The sequence below is a fragment of the Venturia canescens genome, chromosome 10, assembly GCF_019457755.1.
Source record: "Venturia canescens isolate UGA chromosome 10, ASM1945775v1, whole genome shotgun sequence".
NCBI classification, from domain to species: Eukaryota; Metazoa; Arthropoda; class Insecta; order Hymenoptera; family Ichneumonidae; genus Venturia; species Venturia canescens.
In genome coordinates, this window is record NC_057430.1 from 18,574,803 (window position 1) to 18,601,653 (window position 26,851).

The 26,851-nt window shown below is 38.2% G+C and overlaps 5 protein-coding genes across 6 annotated transcripts; 2 read left to right on the forward strand and 3 right to left on the reverse strand.

The window, feature by feature from the left end:
* Positions 1-28: 28 nt before the first annotated feature.
* On the forward strand, positions 29-4,316 carry LOC122417576 (b(0,+)-type amino acid transporter 1-like). The gene is made up of 3 exons (XM_043431177.1): positions 29-512; positions 2,016-3,314; positions 3,847-4,316. Exons 1-3 carry the CDS (start codon positions 419-421, stop codon positions 3,909-3,911), a joined length of 1,458 nt encoding a protein of 485 aa, XP_043287112.1. The 5' UTR covers positions 29-418; the 3' UTR covers positions 3,912-4,316.
* Snx16 (sorting nexin 16) lies at positions 4,087-6,565 on the reverse strand. Its single transcript, XM_043431185.1, has 5 exons — positions 6,327-6,565; positions 5,631-5,943; positions 4,898-5,206; positions 4,499-4,626; positions 4,087-4,414 (listed from the first exon to the last, which is right to left on the reverse strand). Exons 2-5 carry the CDS (start codon positions 5,904-5,906, stop codon positions 4,372-4,374), a joined length of 756 nt encoding a protein of 251 aa, XP_043287120.1. The 5' UTR covers positions 5,907-5,943; positions 6,327-6,565; the 3' UTR covers positions 4,087-4,371.
* A 96-nt stretch (positions 6,566-6,661) lies between these two features.
* Positions 6,662-10,407, forward strand: ida (anaphase promoting complex subunit 5 ida). The gene is made up of 8 exons (XM_043431174.1): positions 6,662-6,972; positions 7,179-7,228; positions 7,446-7,822; positions 7,908-8,061; positions 8,550-8,731; positions 8,875-8,988; positions 9,074-9,203; positions 9,290-10,407. Exons 1-8 carry the CDS (start codon positions 6,852-6,854, stop codon positions 10,349-10,351), a joined length of 2,190 nt encoding a protein of 729 aa, XP_043287109.1. The 5' UTR covers positions 6,662-6,851; the 3' UTR covers positions 10,352-10,407.
* Positions 10,408-10,434: 27 nt separating this feature from the next.
* Positions 10,435-13,039, reverse strand: LOC122417575 (pyrethroid hydrolase Ces2a-like). Of its 2 annotated transcripts, XM_043431175.1 has the most exons (7): positions 12,810-13,039; positions 12,315-12,600; positions 12,060-12,245; positions 11,728-11,927; positions 11,088-11,565; positions 10,803-10,941; positions 10,435-10,715 (listed from the first exon to the last, which is right to left on the reverse strand). In XM_043431175.1, exons 1-7 carry the CDS (start codon positions 12,945-12,947, stop codon positions 10,547-10,549), a joined length of 1,596 nt encoding a protein of 531 aa, XP_043287110.1. In that variant the 5' UTR covers positions 12,948-13,039; the 3' UTR covers positions 10,435-10,546. The 2 variants fall into 2 exon arrangements, with proteins under 2 accessions (XP_043287110.1, XP_043287111.1); XM_043431176.1 differs by lacking the exon at positions 11,728-11,927 and having other exon boundaries at positions 11,088-11,381; positions 12,810-13,035.
* A 3,663-nt stretch (positions 13,040-16,702) lies between these two features.
* Positions 16,703-26,757, reverse strand: LOC122417086 (uncharacterized). The gene is made up of 6 exons (XM_043430345.1): positions 26,477-26,757; positions 23,041-23,215; positions 22,117-22,379; positions 21,835-21,922; positions 21,362-21,710; positions 16,703-21,070 (listed from the first exon to the last, which is right to left on the reverse strand). Exons 1-6 carry the CDS (start codon positions 26,535-26,537, stop codon positions 17,840-17,842), a joined length of 4,167 nt encoding a protein of 1,388 aa, XP_043286280.1. The 5' UTR covers positions 26,538-26,757; the 3' UTR covers positions 16,703-17,839.
* Positions 26,758-26,851: the final 94 nt, after the last annotated feature.

Below are 26,851 nucleotides of genomic sequence, written 5' to 3' on the forward strand. Positions count from 1 at the left end.
TCAGTCTCACACTCGGCCCTGTCGCGATAAGGTCGTTAAAGCAGAGACAAACGTTTCGGTGTTGTATTCGTTGATTCGTTCTTCTTTCGTAAGGGAAAATATTAATTATTCACGCGGCCAGCGGGCCGAGGTAAAATTTATACCGGAGAAAAGGTTAGACTTCCGGTTCGCGGCTGTATAACGATGCGTGTTTCGTCGTGCGATCGCAAAGATAATAAAATATAACTCGTTCGCGACAGATCGCGAATTCTCGATGCTGCTGCTCCGTTATTCACTCTACTTCCAAGTTCCGAGCAGCTCCTCTTAAATTAATTATATACACGCGGTGAAACTGCGCTGGTAAAAGTCTCCCGCGCGGTGGTTGGTGCTGCTGGTGCCGGCGGCAGCAGCGCCCGAGACAAAAGAAGGAACAGAAAGAATGGCGCATACCGGAAATAATAAGGAGAAGGTGGAGTTGAAACGAGAACTCGGCCTTTTCAGCGCTGTCAGCATTATTCTTGCCGTTATGATAGGTATATATACGAGAGCCTTTCCACGTTTTTCATTATTCATAAAATGTCTACATTATTATTTTTATCCATCCCTAATCCCTTTAATCGTTTGTGTTAGTTAACTTTCGGTGTTACACGGATTTTATTATCATTATTATCACATTTTCACAAATTTTTCCTCTATTTTTTCCGTCTCCTCGATATCCCGCCTCTTTCTCGTACGTATAGATTCAATTCCCGCTTCCCGCTCTGTACACGTTATAACAGCATACATATATATATAATCTCGCCGTAGATTCTCCCTTTTTTCTCGCTCTTCCTGTCCGCGGAATTGGATTGACAAAGCCGGGACCAATTTTCTTCAATTCAATGCGATCGCGATTGTCTCCTGGAAAAACATTCTCGCGATAATGCAGTTTAAACAAATTGCATAATTGCGACCGACATCGATGAGGCTCGATTAATGAAACCGGTTTAATAACATTTCCTCTCTTTCTTCGTTTTCTCGCGTATATACATAATTCTCAACAACGTCATGCAATAATTATTCATTAGCCGAAACTAAAAGCTTGGTACTGGTTGTAACCAGTACCTTTTATCGCGAGAATAATAGAAAAAAATTTAAACCGATCGATGCGATGCTTCGGGGCTCGTGATTTATCGATTTTTCAGAGTTTTCAAAAATTTATGTTTTTCTCCATACTCGTCTCCATAGTAGAAAAAGTAAAAAATTACATTCGATTCGAATTACTTCAACGGTCATATCTTCAAGGATCTTCAGATATGTCGATGCTCTATGAATCATGAGAGAGAGAGAGAGAGAGAGAGAGAGAGAGAGCGACGGGCCTGAAAATCTACGTTACCCTAATTCAATTGCCTTGCAGGCGTGGTAGATGAAAAAATTCAATGAGCCGTCATATGCTCGAAATTGACCGTGACGCGTCTCGAAAATATTTATTTAAAACTCAAAGACACTCGATAGGAAGCAACGGCGAGTGGTCGTTTCTTGGAAATTCATTCATCCTATTCATATTTAATTATCGAATATATTTTTTTTTCGCTAAAACTTTATATACGAATACATTTCTATTAATAATCGTATTTGTTCGGAAGGAAGAATTGAAGGAATAAATATAGATAGAAAAATGTTAAAAAATAATTAAAACGACGTGACGTATTGCGTGAATTCCTCCATCATCTGAATATAAAATCAGATCAATCGATAATCCAATTTTTTTTTTGGCTTCTTTGATGCTGACAAATGACGGCAACGAACAACGAACGAGAAAAATCTATCAAGTAAATATAGAAGCATGTAAGATTGTTAAGGGGGAAAGAAGCAAATAATTTTGGTTCCAAAGTTACGACGCTTTCGCGTCTTAGTAAACGTAAAATAAGGCAAGTTTTGTGTGGGTAATCGGTGAGATTACTACACTTGGTAAAAGTATTCGTTTAAGAATCAAATAAATATGGATTAAAGTTTTGAATGGCCTTGAATGGCTGACCAATTGGTTTGATTTTCAGGGTCTGGAATATTCGTATCACCGACGAGCGCGCTAAATCGTACAGGTTCGATCGGTTTGTGCTTGATGGTGTGGAGTATATGTGGAATATTATCATTGTGCGGAGCCCTGGCGTTTGCGGAGTTGAGTACGGTGGTGCCGCGTTCAGGAGCGGAATACGCATATTTTGTGGAAGCGTTTGGTCCGTTGCACAAATGGGGTGGTCAGGTGCCAGCTTTCGTGTGCTCGTGGGTATACGTAATGGTACTGCGTCCGGCGGAGGTGGCGGTGGTAATTCTGACATTCGCCGAGTACAGTATCCAGCCGTTTAGCTCTTTAATCGAAAATTTGCCACCGGAATCGATGTATTCGTTGAAAAAGTTGATTGGACTTTTGGCGCTGGGTCTGATTACGTACATAAACTTGACGAGCGTCAAGCTGTACGTAAAAGTGCAGAATATCTTCGTCGTGTGTAAGGTCGGAGCTTGCGCATTGGTGATCGGAGGCGGAATTTATTGGCTGGCATCTGGAAAAACAGAATTGTTACAAAGGCCATTTGAAAATACAACGAAATCAGTTGGTAACATTGCGCTCGCATTTTACAGCGGTCTTTGGGCTTACGACGGTTGGACATCGGCAACGGTCGTTACTGAGGAAGTTAAAAAACCGGAAGTCAATATTTTACGGAGTATAATGATCGCTGTGCCCGCTATAACGATTTTGTACGTCGGTATGAATTTGATGTACATGGCCGTTCTGCCCGTACCCGAAATGATCGAGTCCAAAGCGGTTGCTGTTCTCTGGGCGAGCAAGGCCCTTCCGGTTTGGCTCGGCGCTGCGATACCTCTCGGCGTTGCCATATCCACATTCGGCTGCGCCCTTAGCATACAATTCGGTGTCTCAAGATTGTGCTACGTCGCCGGACGGGAAGGCCACGTACCTCGGGTTCTCAGCTTCGTTCACGTCACCAAAATGACACCAGCCGCCGCTGTACTCTTTCAATCTTTCCTCTCACTTGCCTGCATCCTCGTTGGCAATATCAATGCTCTCATCGAATTTGCCAGTTTTCTCACTTGGGTCTTTTACGGACTCGCCATGCTCGCTCTCGTTGTTATGAGACGAACCAAACCCGATGCCTCACGCCCGTACTCCGTTCCTATCCTCATACCTTGGATGGTCCTTCTTATTGCCATCTTCTTGGCCGTTGTACCAATTGCCTCTGAACCTTCCCCCAAATATCTCTTTGCCCTTGTATTTATCGCCTGCGGTATTCTCGTATACCATACCTTCGTTTTCACCAAAACTAACACCGATTTATCCAGTGAGTTTTTTCTTTCTTATATATTTTTATTTTCTCCATCTATTCATTCTATTCATTGGCTGCGTCTATAGTCGTCCGATTACCGTATATTTTTAGATCCTCTCCCAATTTCACGCATATTCATTTAAGCGAATAGCAGATATTTAAATTGTCAACTTTCAAAATTCTCAGCAATGTATAATCCGGACCGAATAGACCGATTTTATTTTATTAATATACGCGGTAACCGGACGAATAGACGGCCGGCCCCTTGTTCACTTGTATTTCTATATTGTTTGTTATTGTTTGTGGCCGCGTGAGAATTTATTATTCCTTGAGCTATTAAGTGTGCCATCATTCGTTACAAGGACACCAATAAAAATGAGCTTTTTATTATTATTATTATTATTATTATTATTATTCATTTATCAAAATCATTTATTTTCGTCAGTTTATTGAGCTCTGACACGGCCAAAATGACGAAATGTGGGCCGATTACTGCATTTTTATTGTTGCGGTCTATATATTAAAAAATCTTTCCTTTCGTTCACAGATAAATTGACACACATGGTCCAAGTTCTGTGCCTCGTTGTAGCGCCGGAAAAAAACGAGGATTAAGAATTTTATTCGGCTAAAAGTGAAAGATCGTCGTGTCGTGATCAAACATAAGAAAGAGAAACAAGGGTTCCTCCAATGACATATAGAAACGAGGACTCGATGCTGTAGTTGCTGTCATTGCAGGATTTTTCAAGCGGGAAATTATCGATATGGAATAGAACCACAACCAACAAAATAATGATAAACGTTGATTTTTTAATATTCTGTACGGCCACGTCTCTGTCACCAATGTTTAAGCATAAATAACCCGTCGACATAATAATACTGTTAGTCTTGATCGGCTAAAACCGTTGTAATGAAAAAAAAAAAAAGATAATTTTATTTGTAACAAATATACTATGTAGATCGTCTTGAAGACGAAAATTCTGAGATTCTTCTTGAAATATGATACAATTGGTCGTGTTACCTCTCTTTCTCTCGTGTATTCTTTATTTTTTATCAATTTAATGCGTGCCTCGCATTAGTCCGCTAACGCACTGCATTTCGAACACAAATGAGGCTCGCTAAAAAAGTAAAAGTTTACATTGAATTTACAATAAAAAATGATAACAGGGATTTTTCCAGTTTCATCTGTAATTCGAATTTACCGCATTAATTGATCAAGTTGATTTCTCAGATCGTTGCTAATGACGGTCTCAGCTGCTAACGCCGCGTCTCGTTCTCTGAGTTGCTGTTTCAAATGGTATATCGAGTCCTCGAGAGCTTCGAAGATTGCCTTTGAAATATTATGTCGATTAGTTTTATAAAAATGAAATGCCGTAGACCATTTTAAAGACTCGATCGACACTTTGTTCATGGAAAGGTCAGATTTATATATGTTTTTTTTCCGAAATTGTCTTTGTTCCAAATATCAGACATGTTATATTTCATGAAATCTATTCTTTCTCCAAAGACTGAAAGCTTTTCTAACGATTCGTGAATTTTTCATTTTTTCTTTTTTTTTTTATCCACATTTGTTTATTATAAAAGATCCTCTCCGAAGTTACCCTTGCTTCTTCGACAGTATCGGAAAGAGCGGGCGGCTCGTCCAAGCAAAAGAATTCCCTAACCGATGTATTTCCTATGAGGGTCGGCGTGTTGAGTATAGCATTGACGAATGCTTGAAGTCCACCGATTCTTTCCTCCAAGAAGCTCGGAGCAAAATTATCTCCGAGCCATTTTTTTTTAGGTAACGATAGGTTGTCAGTTCCAAGTTTTTGCCTGCGCAATTGAGCGAGCAGGCGAACAAAATCGGTATATCTTCGAAAGACAAACCAGCAATCTCCATTTTTCAGCTCAACGCGCAGTTTGTAAACCTACAAAAAAAAAAGCCCATGTTTTTCATAGAAATTTCTGAAAATTGGGACAAATTAAAAAAATAAATGATTACCTCTAATATTGTAAAATTGAAAGGGACAGCGAATATCTTTATCATAAGTGAGTGGCACAATTTTTTTACAATTATAAAAATATTAAGATTCTTCCTTGTTTTAATTTTCCTTAATAACATTTACTCGTTTGAGGTAACAAGAAAACTTGATTCAAAGTGATTTTTTGAAACAAAACGAATTTGAAAAACCTAAATGTCAGTGAGGAGCATTTGTTAGTGTTTTTTTTTTTTTTCTCTTAGCCACGTACGTATTTTCAATGATTTATCTATGATCAAAGTGATCATATATTTGTTGAATAACCAATTGTTTCATATAGTGAAACAGGGAAAAAATAAATATTGTTACAAACTGTAAATCTAGCTCTCTCTTCCATCACTTCATAACCAACAATTGGTATCCTCAAGTCTTCGGATGTCAGCGGCGTTTGGATTATCTCCTCGTGGTGATTCGTGTTCTCATTGCCCGGATAATTGAAACTTTGTACAGTAAAGGAATTCGAATGGCCAGATACGTCAGAGTCTGGACTGTCAAGAGCACGTAGAGCTCCTACTTGAGAACTTCGGGCTTTACTAATTGCCAGTGTTACCTCACTGACGCATCCAGCTTCGTGCTCCAAAGCAGACATTTTACCAGAGACAAAATGAACAAAACCATGCGGTATACTTTTAAAAACAAACAAAAGATCAACAAAAAATGAAAATACGAATGGGAAGCAAAAGAATTATTGATTCTTTTCCTATAATTCACTTGAATTTAAAAGTATAACAAAGTATAACATATATAAATAATACACAATAAAATAAAAATAATAGTTAACAAAGTCGAATGAATGTGTTAAAATGATGAAAAGTATATAAAAACATGACAGAGGATATATCTTTCTACGGAATTTTTCGAGCTCTCAATCGTTTACGTTTTTTTTTTTGACAAATATGTGTGAATGATGGGAAAATCGTTGAAAATATAAGAAATAGACGATTTTCATGAATGAAATGTAGGTTATCGTGAACATTTTTGTGTGTGTATTAAGGATTGAGAAACTAACCTTATGTTCTGCTAATTTTTAGAATTGTGGATAATTTTGAAACAATGAATTTTTGATTGTTTCTCTCCAGTGGTTGTCGATGCAAGAACATAACTTTTTATATTATGACATATATGCAATAAAAATACCCCTTTATCAAAAAAAAATACTTTGCATCAGCTGTTTTCAGTCAAAAGCGTCGAAGAGCAAATACATACGCATGTGCACACGCGCTCGTTTGGTGGTAGAAGAGACGACTGCTGCTGCCTAATAGCCTATATATAAGCCAATTAATGCATTATGCATTCAGCATTCGTTGCTAATATGCCACACACAACAGAGACTCTACTACTATACTGAGTCTCTTGATTTTGATAGCCTCTTTGCGTCACGCACACATGCGCGCGCGGCCGTGCCGCCGCGCTTGCATGATTATTGCATATGTATAGTCGCAAGGAAGCCTCGCGTGTGTATCGGAGGAGCCGTAATGAGTTAGTAGGTCAATTGTTTTGAATTTTAGTTTTCGGTCAAAATATTTAAAAAAAAATGGAGAAAGAAGCATTGAACTTGGACGATACATCGAATAAATTGCAGCAAGAGATTCTCACGCCCTACAAAGTAGCTGTCATTATGTTAATCAAAGACTATTGTTACAAAAGTGTCAAAGGTGAGATGCATTAGTTTAATGATGCTATATTCAAACACAATTTAAACAATGGCGTTTCAAAAGTACCCTTGAAACTTTTTTTTTTATAGATAATTTTATTATTATATAATAGATAAATCTACGTACAAAAGTAGACGCACTTCAACTTTTTTCTAGGTTATGTAAACGTCAACAATATATAATAAAGATCAAACATGTTTTTTCAGTCATTATCGAACGTCGGGATTTCTGCATTGCAGCTCTGAAACTCATTCAGGTAAAATATGATGTTTTTCGATGAAAAAGAATGATTAAAAAAGTTGTTGTGATATTCTTCTCAAGTATCTAATGGTTATTGAATTTTCTGCAGAGGTGCGTCATTCATTAGACGCATCGGTCAAGTTCTTCAGTGCAATAATTTGAAATTAAAATTTATACTTAATGCTTGAAAAAATCTTTCTAATGAAGAATTCTAATGGAAAACTTTATTTCAGATGCCTGATATGGAATTAATTGATCTACTGAAAATGCTGCGTTCTCCAGAATATACATTACAAAGATTTGCTCTCCAGTTAGAATTTGAAATGGCCAAACTATGTGAAACAGGAATAGAAGGATTGTTAGAACTATTTGACAGTCTGACACGTCTTATGAAACCGTCCCACGATCATTCGTTATCACCTGCTGCTTTATACAGGAATTCGGTCCTGGGTATTTACGTCAGGCGAATAATAGTGATATTTGAACAATTGCCATTTTTCCGAGTAGTCAAGTTGTACGAATCTTTTTGTGCCGAATTTGAGATAATAATGGATCAAGATCTTTCAAACAGTATTTCTTCTCTCAAGAAGGAAGAATCCCTTAGTAAAAAGTATTTTTTTTCATTTCTCAACTCTAAAGTCAAACTAGTGCTTTTTATCCGATTCTCATTCATAATTTCCATTATTATTTCCAAGGAATGTAAATGTTTGGGGTGGTCGTCAAGCAGAGCTGCTCGTCGCTCAACAAGCCCATGCCTTACAAACGGATGAGCACAAAGCCATGGCTCCAAGCGAACTTCAAGCACTCATTCGAGAGCTCTTGAGCTGCAATCCTTATTATGCAGAAGCGGTGAGTTATCCAGAATCCTTGCATTTTATCTGCGTCGGTGCCTTGTTGTTTTGGGGAAAATTTGTAGTTTAGGTGCTTTACAAAGTATCATGATTGGTATTACAATTTAAATAATTTTATTATTCAAAATATTCTCACGAGAAAGAAAAGTTTTTGAAAAACGGAATTTGCAATGCCGAACAAGGAGATAAAAAATTATTTATCCACAGTATTTCGATAACAATAAGTGCAACAAAATAAATTCGAGCTCGCGCTCATTCCTTCTAGACTTCATCGAGAGGAATGTGTCTATGACATGAAACTCTCTTTTTACATACTGTGCCAATTTTTTAAAGACCACGTCACAATACAGTTCTCATAACGATCGACTCAGTTCATATTTTGTAATTCAAATCACGATTAAATGTAAATTTAAAAAATGATTGAACTCGATATTTTTTCAAATCCCAAATCCAAAAGTATACGAATAGAAATTTTTTTTCTTGCAGCATTATCTCAGCTACCTGAATTGTTTGCGCGTAAACGAATATTGCGGGGCACTCGACAGTCTTTATCATTGCTTCGACAGATTGGCTCCGTTGGAAAATCGATCAGCCCCCGAGGACAGAGCGAGAACCTTTCGATACGCGGCGTTGAATCTTGCAGCTCTCCATGCTCAGTTCGGTCACAAGTGGGTTGAATTTTTGGCTGAAAAGTTGTTTCAAATTATGAATTCGTAACGATGTTTATCTCTCTTGGAAAAAAAAAAAACATGGTTGTTGCAGAAAAAATGTTGTTTGGATGTTTTATTTTATTTTATTTTTTTTCTCGAAGGAAAGTCGCCGAAGCTGCTCTGAAGGAAGCTGTCATGATGGCTCAGGAAGCCGGAGACAACGTATGCCTACAACTAGCTCATGCTTGGATGTATCATCTTACGAACGATAAAAAGTTGGTCGAAAATGGAATTTTTTAATGACGATACTCAATATAAAGTTGGTTTGATTAATAAATAATATTGTAAACTTTTTTTTAGAGGACCGCTAATAGAAAGATCAGTGGGAAAAGCGAGTATGCTGGGAATAACTCATACAACGAGTTTAGGACTCATTGCTTCGGGTCATAATTCAGCTTTAGAAGGAAAAACACCGCCGCATGTTTTCGAGGTAATTTTGCATGAAAGATGGTCCAAACGTAATAGCAGTTTTTCTTGACGATTCCGTACGAAATGATATCTCTTTCGTTCCTACAGACCCTGATAAAATCAGATGTGGTGAATTGTCAGCATTCGATGATGGATTTGCTGTCGATGACATACGCTGAAAAATCGGCGCTTTGGGCGTATTACGGTAAAACGGAGATGTCATCGGTTTGCGCGCAGCTGTTGTTGTTGAGAAACGGAGGTGACAAAAAGCAGCACATGTTCAACGGCCCGTCGACGTGTCAGGGTCTGATAAACGTTGCCAACATGTTGGTAGAATTCGGGGAATATAATTTGGTGGAAGTAGTGATAGGTCACGCGAAAGAAAGATTTCCGAATGAGCCGAGCAACAAAATATGGATGTTGAGCGAGCAAGTGGCTGAATTTACAAAAATGATGAGACACGAAAAGTGGAGCGAGGCGGAGACAATCGCGGCCCAAATATCGAGCTTAGATCCATTGGAGAGTAAATTTCGTCAGGCCGAAGTTTGCCTCGCGAAAGCTGATTTTTCAACAGCGTTCGAGAACGTTAGACAAATTGAAAGACTGGAAGATATTAGTCCCGATAATCGAGTACGTGCGATGATATTGTCGAGTCAAATAATGAGTTCATCGATTTTACCAGGCACAGGAACAACAGGTACGAATTCCCTGGTTCTATTGAATTCGGCATTGGAAATGTCGACCAGAAATTATTTGTCTTATTACGAGGCTGAAGTTAAAATGCATCTCGCTAATATCCAGCTGTTAATGGGAATGCCGAATCAAGCGTCAAACTTGGTCGATGAAGCAATCGTACAAATTCTTGCTCATGGCGGATGGTACGATCAAGCCAGAGCTCTCGTTCTCTATGCCAAATGTTTACTAGCTACTGCTCCGCTCACGGGAGATGAACGTATGCGCGCCCTCAAAGACGCTATCAAAGCCCTTGTCAAAGCTCAAAATCATTTCGACAAAGTCGAAGCTTTTGGAAGAAAGCGGAGTACCCTTTATCTTCTGAGCATAATTTATCACGAAATCGATGCAAAGGATGAGAGAAATCAGTGCGCTTTTCAATACAGGCAACTCCATTTACAATATCCAGCCAAGTTGGACTACATTAAATCGTATTGAATATCCATTTCTTCTGTATATAATCTCATTTTTTAAATAATATCCATCGAAATGTGTGTGTGTGTGTAAAAACAATTTCGTGATTCTCGAAAACATTCGCCGTTATTTATTTGTCAGAAAATTGTTTTTTAATTTTTTATCATAGAGTATATAATAGTGCTTGGAAATACTTAATCCCGTCGAGTCGCAAAGTATTCAATTGCGTTCGAGTTTTTTGAGAATATTTTTCCAAAAATTCCACGATTTTTCATCAGGATTTTGCCCCGGTACTAAATCGTCGTTGATTTCGAGATAATTTTTTTCTCCTTTCTTCAACGGTTCCCATTTGTGCGTTATTTCCGTATCAGTTTCGGGTGTTGGGTTTCTGTATTTCGAACAAAATTTTAGAATAATCAAAAAACGTTAGAAAATGAAGAATGAATTGGGGGGGGGGGATCTCAAATCTGGGTACCCAGTTTTCGCAAAATTTGTCCACATTTGAGTCATTCTTTCCATCGTCAATCGGTCCCTGGTACCCTTTTTCAAAGTTTGTTCTTTTGAGAAGAGGGAAGAATGGAAAAGTGCTCCGATATCGTCCCCGTGACAAGCACCTGAAATTGAAAAAAAAAAAAACTGGTGAAGTTTGAAAGAGTATGTTTAAAAATGTTCCAAGTATAAAGCGAGTGGACGTTGGCGAAAATGATGCTTAATGGTGCTCAATGAAATTAACGATGGCTCAATAAAATTTGAAACGAACCTTCGAGATCGGTTTTCATGAATTTGCCATAAGTGGGATATTCAGGTCTGTAAGAAAATTTGTACAAATACGTAGATGTCGATTTGTCCATCTGCAGATCAGCGACTTGTTGTATCTCATTGATAAATAGAGTATCGCCTTTGAGTTTGCTCCACTGAATTTTTTCCATTTTCAGACTCATTTCTCTCTCGCCGAAGTAAAATTTTTTCACCGAATCAGCGATTTTTTCGATATCTCCGAGTGGCCAGGACTTTAAGTCATGAGCGAGAGTGTTGATGAAATTCAATTTGGCTTCTGCCAATAAATTGCCGACATTAGGGGCCGATAACGCTAGAATTCCTTCGTCGCTGGTATAACCCAAAATGAGAGGAACATCGACTACTTTTTTAAATAATTCACGGGGATGTTGGAGCATAAAAGGTTCGGAACTTTTCGTGTCGAGGCTTGGCACAAAATTGAAAGATATGTCCAAATTTATCTATACGGATAATGAATATATATATATATATATATTAAATTAATATTATTCATAAAAGATACATCGGCCGTTCGACCTGGCATGAAAAGGGCGAGAGGCAATAAAAAAAAAAAAAAAAAAAAAAATTCTTCTCACACGAGTGTGAAAAATTGAAATACAAACTTCTCCGATCCCCATTTTTTTTTGTCCTTCGATCAATTCGGTGCTCGATGCATTCATCAAAATTTTCAAAGCGTCCTTAGAATCCTTAGCCTTTTTTCCAATACATTCAATCAAACGAAAAGCATAATTTCCTGGTTTTTCTTCAAAAGCCCAAGGATTCGCGCACATCCCGCTTTGAGCTATCGCTTTGTGGAATAGTCCTGCGCGCAGCAACGATTTTAGTTCAATTACAAGTATAAAAATCCTTCTTTTATTTTTATTTTTATTTTTTCCCTTCAATGATCGTTGGTGGGAGGGAGATCGAGGCGATGTTGAAAAACGGAGTATAATACCTTTGGCCAGAGGCGATAACGTGAGATAATGAACGCTCGCGGATCCAGCGCTTTCTCCAAAAATCGTTATGTTACCCGCATCTCCGCCAAACGCTTCAATATTTTCTTTAACCCATTTCAATGCTGCAACTTGGTCCTTCAAACCTTGATTACCAGAAGCCTCTGGTAGGTCCAAGTTGAGAAAACCTATAGCCATGTATGAGATTACAATTGAATGATGAAAGAAAATGGCTCGCGCGGCGCGAGCCTACGTACCGAGACAACCCAGTCGATATGCAATTGCGACGTAGACAATGTCGTGTTTGATCAAATAATCCGGTCCATAGACATCGGTATGGGGTCCACCCAGAACAAAACCACCCCCATGAATCCAAACCATTACTGGCTTTTTCCCGCTCAACGAAGCTGTCGCCACATCCAAATACAGGCAATCTTCGTCTCCTGTATTCCCACCACCCAAAATCGCATCGTATTGAAGCGATTTTCTACCAGACTCGCGAGCATCTCTTATTCCACTCCATGGCTTTGGTTTTTTCGGATCCTGCGGCATCGTACCATTCATTCAATCCTCCCCTTTCACAATTTTTCAAAACTGACGCATTCGTTCATCTACTTATTTTATATCATTTATATTTACGTAATATATATTCACTTGAACATCGCGTTGACCGGCGATCTATCGATCGAACGGTCTTATAATTAAATAATTACTTTTTATAGTTGAGAGATAAATGAGGATTAATTCTTTACCTTGAATCTTAATTGACCGATCGGTGGTTCGGCAAACGGAATCCCACGAAATGCAAAATATTCACCTCCGTCATGATTTTTTGCAATAAAACCCTTCAACTTTCCTTCTTTAACTTGGACGATGGGAGCAGCGCTCATGTCGGCGAACGATTATGCTCGATCGGAGAATGCAATGCACTAATATGTGTAGAAGCGTTGAGGATTATATATCATCGTTTCGTTCGAACGAACGCGTCGGAATCGCGTTGGTAACGCCTGCATTACGTGAAACTACGCAGTCACGAGAGACCTTGTCAACGCGCGTACTCTCGTTTATCAACATGCTTTTTTAAAAAACAAGTTTTTATATAATAGCTCCGTTATTAAGTCCATTTTATCTTTTAGTATTGAGATTTTTATCGATCATGCTTCTCAACGAATCACGTTCGATCGAGGTTAAGGAGGAGCAAACCAAAAAATCGTTAATATACTCCCTGCTGAACAAATGATTAATTGGATGAATAAATTACTTGCCAATTTGTCGTACGTTTTAAATAATTGAGGATAAAAGGGGTAATATATAAATTGGACATTGCCGAAAGATTAAATCCGCCCCCACCTGAAAATCCTCAAATTTTTATTCTTCTCTCATCGAGCTAATTTTGTAGCCATAATAACATTCCGCGTGATCGAGACTCTTGCTTTCGCCTCAAAAGGATAAAATCAAAAATTTATTTTATATATAACAATCCATGTTGTAATAACAACAATATTTTTTATCTACGCGTGCAACACTATTTATCATTGCCGCGAGTCTAAGCACCGATTGGAATATCGGTTAACGTTTTTTTTTTTTTTTTTTTTTTTTTTTTTTTTTTTTTTTTCATGGTCGTGCTACGTAACTCAATTTATTTTTCACCACACATGCACCGAAAGTTCAACTTTCCGAAATCGGAAGGTTGAATTTTCGGTGCATGTGTGGTGAAAAATAGTATACACGCCACGCGGGAGTGAAATTAGACTACCTCAAACCGCGTGCTTAACACCCTCGCCTTCGGCTCGGGTGACAATTCTGCCCGCGGTTTGAAGTAGTCTACTTTCCCTCCCTAGGTGTGTAATATACTATTTATTCAAATGACAAGATTTTCGAGAGAATAATTTCTACACAATGGAAATTAATTCGTTCTGTTAGAATTCGAGGGGGAACATCGTTCTCAACTTTAAAAAGTTGATAATATCCGAAAGAGATACAGATATTTTTCATTCTCAAGGATTGCAGTGAATAATTGGAGGACAAAAGATATCAATGAGATAAGAAAAGACATGAAACTTGATTTACTTTCGTATTTCAACGTTTATTGTTGGCAAAAAACGTACTCGCAGTAATCCAATAAATGTATATATATTTATTGGATATTAGCTTGTGTGACGTGCCTTTTTTTCATGGTTGATTCTTTTTTTATTTATTCTTGTTTGTTTGGTTTCAACATTATCTGTAGGCGTTCGTAACCGAGGGAAAAAAAACGTTGACGTTTGTTAAATAATATTATAAATGTAACAATCGTTACACGTTGAAGTTAGTCGAGACATTTACGGACCCTCACATTTTTCGAATATTTACAAAATCATTCAGGCTTTTATCGCTTAAACTTATATAAATACACTTTTGTTACGAGTCTTTCATTCGGTGGGTTGCGGTTTACATTATATTTATTCTCATTACAAAGACAAGAAAAAATAAGAGAAAAACTTTTGTTTTGTTACTTCGCTCATTGATAAATGCATCGAGGAATTTAACTGGTTTGAAAACCTTTGAAAATTTAACGAGGAACAAGGAGATGAATTTTTCATTTTACGAGGAAATTGCCAATCGTGCCTCAATACGATTCATTTACAAACGAATCTAGAATCGCAAAATAAAAATCGCGAGTGTCAAATTTTTTTTGTTTCTATTGCTGTCTTAACTCTCTCTCTCTGTCCCTTAATTTTAATGAAAAAATCCGTTCCGCTAATACTTGTTGTTTCGTTCTCGCTTTTTGGACGCACTTAAATCTATCAGACTTTGAATTAGAACAAATATATTTAAATAACTGTGTGGTTGATTATTATAAAAAAAGACGAAAAAATCCCAAAATCAACCGGATTAAAAACTGTTTGAAAATTATATTCTTTAGTCATTCGGTGAGGAACCCCGTTGATATTTACTTTATAAAATGGCGAGGAGGGGGTCTCGGTTTATTTGGCAATCTGAATTGAAGCGAACGAGTCTCGTTGGGGAGAAAATTCATCAGTATATACATAATTAAAAGCGTGCATCATCGGAACACAACGAGTATTTTTCTGTCAATCAATTTTCTATGACAAAATTTTCGTTGGATCTTAACGATGCAAACTTCAAGAGAATTCGTTTTTCTGGTTTTTTTTTTTCGTTCCGTGTGCTCTAGAGTACAAATAAAAATTCACTGAAATAATGGAAAAACAAACGGTCGTGTGCAATCCTTTATCGTCACGCACGCACGGCGCATGTACACACACTCATTTTTCTACGGTTTCATATCTGTATTTTTGCACACACATACAAATATATGCACCTATACATGGGTGTATTTACTTTCATCATGCGCTCCTTAAAACCCTATTTTATCGGCTAAATTAATATCATTCAAACGGAATTCTTCTTCAGTCTTATAGTTTGCTTTAATGGATCATCGGTTGTGAATCAAAAGACAACAACGATAGGTACAAAAAGAAAAAAAATCACAAAAGCCACGATTATTCGTGTATTCAATCAAACTCATATATCGCGCACGAGGGATGCTTCGACTATAGACTATCAACAATTTGTAGACTAGCAACGAGACTGAGGAGCGTTCGAAAATTTGGTCAATTGACTAACTTTCCAAAAAATACAACCGTATTTTCTTTTCGAGATAAAGAGACGTAGTCGTTTTAACAGCCTTGAAACATACTACATTTTTTTCGATCCACGAGCAATAATATCAAACTATTAATTATTGATCATTACTTTCCGTGAGCCAAGAGTGTTTTTGAAATCTTCTTTGGAAATGTATAAATTAAAAACAGTTTAATGTTTCTTAAAAGCGACAGGACGAAATTTGCCTTGTTTTTTTTTCTGCCTCATTATTCTTGCATTAATGTTAACTAGAACACAGGTTAAACCACTTATTAACGCGTGCTCTCTCTCTCTCTCTCTCTCTCTCTCTCTCTCTCTCTCTCAGTTTGCACATTCACTCGTTCTATGGTGAATTAATTAAGGGCATTGTTACGTATTCGGTGAACCATTGACTAGGCACTCTACCTGCGCTTTGTTCTGTTTTGTTTATATATATATATATTTTTTTTCTCAAATATCTTTCTCACCATCTCGGTTTTTTGTTTTGATTTTTAGAAGGGTCAGTAGCGAAGATCGGGCTTGTATTTTGGCGTTGTTACTTCTGGTTTCTTCGATCGGTGCAGTTTTCCTCATAATTCACGTGAACGGTGCCGACTCGATGTTTTTATGAACGTGTCAACGGTCTTTTGCAAATAATATATTCTGTAATTCCGTCACTTTTGGGTAACGCTCTTCCGGTTGATGCTATGTCCGATCTGTGTGCACATTTCTGTGTAGAAACAATGAATTATGAGCTTTGCACGAAAACTACGAGAACGTTTATAAGTTAACAATTTAACGATTCTCCATAAAATAGTTAAATTGGAAATAACGATGAAGACTATTAAAAAGTTAAATTTACCTGTGGCGATGATGAATCGTCGATATTATGATTCCGTGCTTCGGTTTTCAATTCCTCCTTTGGATTTCAGGTAGTCAATCAGGCTTTTCAACAGCTGCGCTAGTAGATTCAACAACCTCATCCTGCGGCCGATGAAATTAGACATTTTCCCGAAAACTGTAATCATCACGTTAAAATTAATGAGCTTTTCACGGGTTCTTCTTTTTTTTTTTTTATGAACTTTGTTTCGTCTTTTCGCAATGGTCTATTGTATTATCACCGTACTGGTTGATTTTTCATGTTTTTCTCATCGATTTTCTGATGGCAGGCAAATTAGCTCATTCGTTTGATCAAATATGTTTACGTCAGCTTTTCTCACATCTTCTTCTTATTCAGAATTTTATTTTATAATGCAATATCGATGAATATAAATATTTTGAAAATTTTGTCAATAACGACTCACCTTGTGACCAGAGCTACGTAATGAGTTCACAGCGTATCGAACAACACATGGTATCGAAATAGCTCATATTTTTATCATACCGGTAAAGACATTTTGACTGCTTTGCATTTTATAATATTACGTTTCGCGCATTTTTACTGTTTCTATTGAATAATCATAATTTTGTATTATTTAGAGTTAACAATGATCATCCAAGACCGATATTTTGTACATTTTTCTTGTCCGAAGCTTGATTTTCTTGCTCTCTCTCTCAAACTTTTGTCTATATAGATAATCTCGTTTAAAAATTTGATCTTGAGAATTTTGTTATTCGAGAAATATATATGAGCGGTCAGGTTTTTCATTCTCTAGAAACAGAGAAACGGACGTGCGTAGTCGTCGGGAATGCGACAATATTCCGGGAGTACTTCTTTTTATCGACACAGCAGAGACATCGTTCATTGAAATGTTGGATGAATTTGTTTCACTATTGGCGAAAATAAAAAATGGGAATTCCGACAAGAAATTTGCGATGATTCTTAATCGTTGAAAAGTCTCGTATGTTAAAATTACTTAGTATTTACATTGAATATTATGTACAATTGTTTTTGTTGAATATCTTGTAAAATAGCACAGCCTTGCGAACGGTCAGGTGCGAGTGTTCCCGTTAATGCTTGCTCTGAAAAATCATTCTCCTCGTTTCCGCAATTTTCTCAAACGAGCGAACGTACATGTTAAATTTCTTTCTTGTACGATGTGTGCCCGAAAACGTTCATAAAAATCACCCCTGAATTGTTGCTGTTCCGGCGGATTAATAAAACGATGGAAAAATAAGTAAAAAGAGAAGCATTGCTCGGGTAGTTTAACAACAACGATCATCGACTTGTTCTTTTGCGTTTCCGTTTGTTGAGAGAATTTTCAGTAACACCGGCACCGGACGGATTCCAGTCAGAATCGCCATCGGTATAAATATAATTAACCTTTGGAACGTTCCTTTTGGAGCTTCGAGTTTGCCTGGTTGATTTTTTTTTCTTGGACATAACCGTTTCTGTTTCTCTATCGGATTTATCGGTAATCCTGGATAGTGATTTGGTTGGAGAACGTTTGTAAGAGTCCGCGGGGGGGCTTTTCATCGTTTTCACGTAGTCTGTACCATCGGGTTCGTTCATGTCCGCGGGATTCTGCGATCGTTTTCGTTTGGCACTGGATCGTTGGGAGGAGGTGGTGGTCTGTATCGATCCCGGGATAGGCGGCGGCGAGGGCGGCGTCACGAAAATCATTTCTTTTGGATGGTCTTTGCGTACCATTTCTCCGGATAGAGAGTTCGGACGATCGAGCGGGTTGTCAAGTTTCACCGAGAGTTCATCGCCGAGGGAATTTTTATTGGATCCGACGAAATCAGAACTTTTGATCGGATTCTGGGAGGAGGCTTGTAGCGCTGCGATCGAGAGCATAGGCGTACCGGGGTAACTCTGTAATTTTTCAAGTTTTATCAGTGGCTCATCCTCGACGAAGGACATCGCCATGATGGCCTTGAATCGTTTCTTAAGCGGAAGTTTGTTATCCAGTTCAGCGCGATGATAATTATCCTTAGATTCGTATATCGAATTCTCCAATGGTTTATCATCGTTCAATAAATTTTGCTCGAAATTACAGACCAATTGATCGTCGTACATCTTTGCAAGGGTATCACGGTTTACGACTGAAGTTCCGTTACATTCCGGAACGTTGGAATTTTTGCCAGAATGCAAGGGGACGTAATACGAATTAGGCTCGATACCGGTTGTCCTCGCGTCGCCGTTTGGAATTATGCATTCGGTGCAACGAGTCATTATGTCGTAGGCACAGTTCAAGCAGCTGCATCGAGGAGTTGGGCTTGTGTTATTGGCAGAATGCGCGCGTCGCATAGGCGTTGGAGAATTAACAGAGAGGCCACAAGCGATCGAGCTGCAATTTTTGTGACAAGGAAGATATAATTCAGTGGCCGATGAATATTTCGTATAAATGGGTGTCGAGTGTCCAACGGGAATGTGAATCGAGTGTTTTTGCTCGGGATGCTCGGAAGAACAGTCCGACTGCATTCCGTAATTGGTTTTTATACGGCTCGAAATGTTGCTGCTCGTACATTCGTTGAATTCCTCTTTTATTCTTCTTCTTCTTCTTCTTCGTGAAATATTCGAAGAACTACTCAATTTTCTCTTGATCCTAGTTTTATCATCGATCGAGTCAAGCTTTTCAATGGTTTTCGTCACTTCGAGAGAATCGCAAATTTTATTTTCAACCTCGGGCTTTATTTTGTTCCTACGAGTTTCCTGTCTGGACTTGTTCTCTCTGTTGTATTGTTTAATGTCGTAGCTGGCAACTTGGCTGCGATAAATGCTGTCGTAAATCTCGTAAGAAAAACCCGTTGTATCATTGACGCGATCGTTAATTTCTCTGTGAAGCAGATTCGCCGCTTCGTCATTAGCGTGATCACGATTTTCAACCGCTTTGTTTATTATATAAAGATTTGAATTTGGCGACTTTTGAAAGAGAACGACCGTTTCACCGTTGAGAATAACGTTCGTGTCGTCTTTTTCCACGAGATTCGTACTGTCGACGATCGCTTGAGAATGAGAATTGCAACGAGTTTCCTCAATATTCGAAAACGCCACGAGCCCACCGTTGGATTGATCGAAGCTCGGATACAAGCCGGTTTCTTCGGTCGATGTTATTTCCACTTGATAAGCTACTTTGTCCATCGCGCTTTCCGGATAAATGTCGATGTTTTTTTCAGTAATCGGACGTTCGGGGTTGTTGAAAAATGTCATTGTCTCGCTCGACGATTCGGGCTCTTCGTTCGTCCTTACGTTAACGTTAGCCAGTGAAGCGTAATTTTTGACTTTTATAACTTCCGGTCGATTTATAGGACTCGGAGTCGTCGCCAAGTGTGAAATTCTCTGGGAGACACTCGCCAATAGTGACAAACCATCGATGTTATCATGAAACTCCGTTTCCCGTATTTTTTTCATTTCGCTTTCGGCCGGCTCGCTACAGACGAGGGATATTTCCGAGGTGTATTCAGCCACTTGAACTTCCATCCCGCTCGAGACCACAGCCTCATCAATTATTTCATCGGTGGAAGCATCGAGACGCTGCTGGTGCCGCTCCTGCTTTACGGCCGGTTGGGACGGCAGCGGCGGTGGCGGCGGTGGCGGCGGTGGCGGCGGTGGCACGTTCCTTTCCACGAGTGTTTTATCTTTCGAGGCTTGTTGCTCGCTCGTACATACCTTCCTATTCGGCCGGTGAATATCCCTCGTCTTTTCATCGTTGCACGATGCCAATTCGACCGTGTCATCAAGCTTAATGCCTCGGGAATATTGATCCGTGGGACGTGGAGGAGCCTCGATATCGAGGCTCGGCATTTCCACTTGGCTGGATGAAACTTGGACGGGACTCGATGAAACCTCCAAAATGTCTCCTTTTTCTTTTCCAACGTTGTCCACTTTTATACGATCGTTCTTCTCGTTCTTCCCGCTCTCGAGTTTACTCCACTCGAGACTCGGAGTGATTTTATTAACGAGGCTGTTCGTCATCGTGCACGCGTTATCATCCGTGTTTTCGACCGACCTTACTTGGAATGCATCTTCATTGACGTTTCTTCTTTCTTCTGCCTCATTTTCCTCCTCCCCGACATGGTCAATCTTGAGTGAAGTTGGCTCCGAAATATTCAACGATTCGATACCCAAACCGCTTTCTTCTTCCTGAAGTCGCAACGAATCTTCGGTAGACGAATTTTTCTTCATGGCGATCTTCGAGCTGATTCGGCTTTTCGTTTTCTCCAACCACGTCAATTTCCTCCGACTCTTTTTTTTTCTTATTACTTTTTCTGTTACGACGTCACTCGTTAGATCTATGAATACTATGTCGTTGATTTTTTTACTTTTACCCAAACAAGACACGCTAGTGCTAATCGACGATTTCCTAACGGACGATTTGTTCAATGAATTTTTTAGACACGATTGTTTTATTGACGTTTTCGCTACTGACGAATCTACGTTATTCGTTACGTTCGAAAAATTATTGTTACTCGTTATCAAATCCCGCCGATCGTTATTCTCTTCAGGCTGATTTCATGAAAATATAATTCCATCGTTAGTAACAAACACCTTTTTTTTTCCATTTTTTTCAAATCTCTTTCGAGACAATTGTTCTCGAGATATAATCTACTATATAGATTCGTGACCTACGGTAAACGCCACAGACCCGTGTGCTTGAAATGTATCATATTTCTACAGGGCCTAAACACAGTCCCGGGTCAAGTTTTAGTTAAAATTTGAACATTTAAAAATTCACGACAATAACGAAATTTGAATGATTTTTGTTGAAATTAAAAAAAAACCAATGAAAAACCTTACCATAGAAACGATTGCTCCAGCCAAGCGCGTCTCGTCGTTGGATTTATGTCCTCTTTGTTCGTTGCAAAAGTTCAAAAACATTTCGCAAGCCTTTTCTATTTCAAATTTTTGAAGGAGCAGTAATTTCGTAGATATTTTTTGGTTTTTTGGCACTTGCGGTAGTACGGATTCGAGAATGAAGGTTGGAAAGTCGCTGGGTGCGACACCAAGAGAGGTCAGAGCTATTATATTTATCTGATTCCTAACCGCCACGTCCTTGTTCAATTTTTTCCATAATCGATAGGCGAGAAAGTAGCGCACGTACATTATGCTCGAGTCAGGGTGCTCATCTATAGTCTTGAATACCTTTCTATAAAAAAAGAAAGAAAAAAAAATCGAGCTTCGTTATCTCGTCGTGGATAACGCGGATAATTTTACTTGATTCGTATTCAAAATTGTTTCAATCAAGTTGTATATATTCACGGATTACTTACGTCATAACGGGATCCAATATTTCCTGATAGTTGTGGTTCATGAAATGAACTTTTAGAAGTGTTTCCAACAGATATTCGGTCGAATGTTCTGAAATACAAAACAAACGGAGGCTCCAAAAAACTGACTTTTTTATTTTTGGGATCGATCCTTTTCGCATTACATATGAGAATTCCGTAAATTCTCTGACTTGTTTCGTAGGAATTTTTAAATTACATCCGACATTGAAAAGCGCATAAATAAAAGTAAGAAGAGTGAACGAACGAACGAACGAGTCAACATACCTAGATAAACATGAAGACATGACGAGAGTCTGGCCGATATTTTACTGTAATGTTCTTTTCCCTTTTTCGATGCCTTGAGCTCCATATCGATGTAGAGAGCCAGAAGATCGGACATGCCGATCAAGTAACAATCCCTATCTTTTAATTCACCGACGTCACGATAATAATACAAAAAAAATAGCAAAGTTTCGCCAATGGAATCTTTTAATTTTTCCGCCCTGAGTGGTTTCGTGTGGCATTCCGGGACGCTTGGCCGAGCATTTCTGAAATCATTGCGCCACAAGAATGTGAAAAATCGGATCAAGTTTTTGTTTTTACAAGAAAAAACATTCAAAAATGGTGGTAAAAAAAGTGAAATAGAAAAAAAACAGAAACACAAACGTGCGGATGAAAGATGAATATTGATGAAATAAAGTCGAATATGAGCTTGGCTGTGTTCCGTCAAATTTTCCTAAACGGATTAAATGTACACGCGCGCGCGCGCACACATCTATATCCTCGGACATGAAATATATACCTATTACCTATAAATATACATGAAAATGATGATGAAGGAGTGCACTGAGCATGAGACCAGGTCGTCATTTATCTTTGCACATGTGCTGGCTATGTGGACGTACAATAAATGATTATTCTTGTTGCATGCTGGAAAAAGCATTTTTAACGTAGGGTACGAAGAAAGAATGCAAAAAAAAATCCGTTACAACGACAAGAAGGAATAAAACAAATCTAAAAAACCAGTACTCAGTGGTCACCATTACTGGTTGTTACGCGGGACGCATTTTTTTTTTTTTGTTATTCCTGCAAAACGCTAGGCATTTATTTTCTTACTTTGTACATCAAGATTATGAAAAATGCGTTAACCGACGAAGATTCTTGTTTGTTTTATATTAAAAAATCGAATAAAACTTGTGTTTTAATTACCGAAGGAAAAATGTCATGAGGCTTTTTAACGACGAGATGCTTCGCTGAGCGAGAGAGTTTCGGCACATTCTCTTGAATTGTAATATCCACGGATATATCTCCATTATGAGCGTCTTTGGCCCGTTTTCATCCATCTCGTCTTCCGGTCCAGGCTCGTGCGTTAATCGTCTATTATCTGAAAGCCGATGAGAATGATGGTTTAAATGTTATTAACGTTCGCCTCGTGGAAATTTTCACGGAGAAGAGTGGACGATTATTGCAAAATAAAGTATAATTATGATTTTCATGATCAGCGTTTAAATATTATAAGAAGGAGGAGGAAAAGAGTTTTTCTGTGTGCCGGGAAAATTCCGTTTTCGTTTGAAAGAAACTCGGAGGTGCGTCGACATCTGTCGCGCACAGTTTCGAAGGTACGCACACCGGGGCAGGTGTTTAGAGATTTTTGGGCCTCTCGGAAGGTCGAAATTTCCAAAATGTCTGGCTTCAGCGAACTCGTTATATATATATATATATATATATACACACTTATGTACTAGCATATCTCAAGGCCTAAATCCCTGGGCCTATGTTTGTAACGGAACAAAATGTTCGCTATATACATATATAGTGAATACATTATTTTTTCTATTCAAAAGTATTCCCTGTACGATGAGGTTCTTTGTTCCTCGAGAAAAAGAACCTCAAAGGCTCGTCTCAGACGGTTTTCAAGCGCATACTCGCGTCACAAAGAGAGCGCTCCCATAGCCGATGAAATTTCACCATTACAAGAAACCACCAGACGACTTTTTAAAAATCTCGAGGTCATTCCAGGAAGCATAATTACGAATGAAATTTCAAATGCACCATTTGCGCCAACTGATGCTCGAATCCAACACCACCTTCTTCATTATCGAAATATACCGAACAAAGAGGTTAATCCTTTCTCCAAGAGCCCCGCTATTAAATGAGTTATCAAATGTGTTGGGAAGCTCAATTGGAAGCAATTATATTTACTCTTAAAAATTTCTCCAAAATACACCTCGGAATGACAAAATTCAATAATCTCCCCTCGTTGAAAAAAATAACATTTTTTTCCGTTTCGAATTCATTAAAAAATAAAAGTCGATACAAAAATCTTTTTTGTATCGATGTAAAAACAAAATGCGCGACCGTTACGTACGAGTATTCGTCAACCGAATGGGGAATAATAATATCCAACGGTTATTGATCCGAAAATATTCAAAAAATATTTTTTTTTTATTGAAAAAATTCAGCGGAAAGGAAAGACAGTTTGAACATAAATTCGAGACGAAAATCATAAAGAGAATAAAAGAGAATAAGTAACTCCCGCTCTGATTATCGCAAAGAGGATTATATCGAAAAATCGATCTTAATGACGTATAACAATTGGTTGGAATAATTGTTTGAGAATAGTTTAGGGAAATGAAGAAAAGGTGCTTGAAAACAGGCATACTCGAGGAACGTTTTGTCGAAACCTAGGATGAATTAACTGTTTCAAGGAAACATAAAAATTAAGGGGAATATCGAGGATTTAAACATAAGAAATATGAATAAATTGTACACCTCAAGGTGGTAAAAATATGATGCTGAAGTTTCCAACGTTGGAGTCCAACGAAATGATCGAAAAAAACTCTTCAATAATTCCAGTAATTCTCCTATTTTGTTCCCTGCCAAATTTGCGATTCGTTGTTTTTCAAGCTGCGCCAACGATTCGTGAAATAAAAAATTGGTGAATTTCAAACGTTTTTTTCATTCATTTCTCGTTGGACTCGAACGTTGGAAACTTCAGCGTCGTGTAAAAATTGAGTTTTTATTCATTCAGGAACGCGCTGTTTAATGGATTTTAGGAGAAAAAAAAAAAACGATTCAAAGAACCCCCTTGGTCCAAGAAGAATAACGAATATTTTAAAGAATTTTTATACGGTAAAATGGTATAAAATAACAGGAGTTTTGTTGCCAAACGGGAAAAAAAAATGGAGCAAATTAAGGAAATTTATTCGCGAATAAAGATGAAAGTGAAGTTCACTCGGAATAAAGGATAATAGAGTGCGAGCTAATAGTTGTTGGATATAAAATGACGGGAATGAATGCAAGTAACTGGATGTGTAGTCCGCGAATGCGGACGATCGTTTTCGTAGAGAAAATCTCATTTATGATCCAGCACACGAGCACTTTGGTAAATGAGTTTGGCAAGCGGGGCGATGAACGATAACGAGAGAAGAACGCGAAAGATAAAATAGGATCGTGTGATACACGAATAATTTCGTCACATCGACGACCCGTTATTATTTTTGTCCCTGAATTTATGTACAAGCATGCATTATTTTCAAGCGCACACGTGTCATCTCGCTTCGTGCAATTTCTTTGTTGCGGATTTTTATTCGTTTTTAAAATGAGACGACAAAACCAATAATTAGAACCAAATGTGTTTATTTGTCACAAAATATACAAAATAACCTTTATCAAATGGGTCACATCATAATTTTTGAGCTAAACACGAATCAATATCGAGAGCACGGAAACCCAAGAAAATTATTTCGTACTCTAATTGTAAACTCAAATCGAAATTAAGTCGTTCGATCCTATTGGCCGCACACGGTTTCGTCGTTCGCTCGTTCTCTCCGCGATTCTCGGATTGCAACGATTATGGCGAAATTTCGTAGAATAACATTGCAAGTCTGATGAATCGCGAGAGAAACGTGCATGAGAGTTAAGAAGGTAATTCTTGTTCGAGCGAACCAGGAAATGATAACAAAAACGAAAACGATCGAAGAATCGTTTGAAAAATAATTGTTTGGGTAATTCACACATTTTTTGAAATTCTGCAAACACACGAAGGAAATAAGACAAAACTATTGGAATCATGATGAAAAATAATAATACAATCATATCGAAGAGAAATTCAAGATCCGTCTGTAAACGGAAAGGACGAGCGAGTTTCTCATAAAATTTCAACCGCGTCGCAACATGCTCTGAAAAGTCTTTCGACGCCACTAAGGGTTTGTATACAGCGTTTTTTTTTTTTTTTTCGACGCGACGCATTTCCAGCCCCTCTCGAGGAATGCTTCTGCGACCCCACGATGTCCCAAAGTTATCGAATATTTTCGGATGAAAAGACGAGGAAAGAATGTGCGGGCGTAACGCTTTTTTCAAGGCATAGAACGATATATTTCGTTTCGTGTATCGATCGCATGCAAAACATATTATCGAAACATTATAGAAAAATGAACGGGGCAACAAAAAAAAAATCAATCGGTTCGAGAGCCTCGTGCTTTTTCCCTCCCGGAGTTAACATTTTTCGTGGGTTATATAGCGCGTTGGCGCGAGGATCGTGAGATATGGAATAAAAAAAAAAAAAAAAAAAAAAAAAAAAAAGACGTTCGAGCTCGTTTTCCTCTGTATATAATATCGATGCTTTGTTTAAGCATGTACATACCAATTTTCTTATCTTCTGCCTCTTGTTCGTTAATATGGCACATGTTTCGCGTGGAATCCATCGTGATTTTGCTTCCCTCTTGTTTTTATTTAAATATATTTCTTTTGAAAATATTCAGTTTCATTCGAAACACAGATACGAAACAAAATCAACTATACCGAACAAATACGAAGAGGTATATATCATTATATAATAAAAACATCGAGACACTGGAATAAGAGTGTGCAACACACACACGAGAAATACGAGGGAGCGTTACAGAAAGACGAACTGTCGCGGTCCGCGTCCCTCCGCTTACTGTCTCCTCAAAAATCCACGGCCATTCGGCCATATTGACACGATGACTTGCGCAAACTACCGTACAGCGGCGCCACC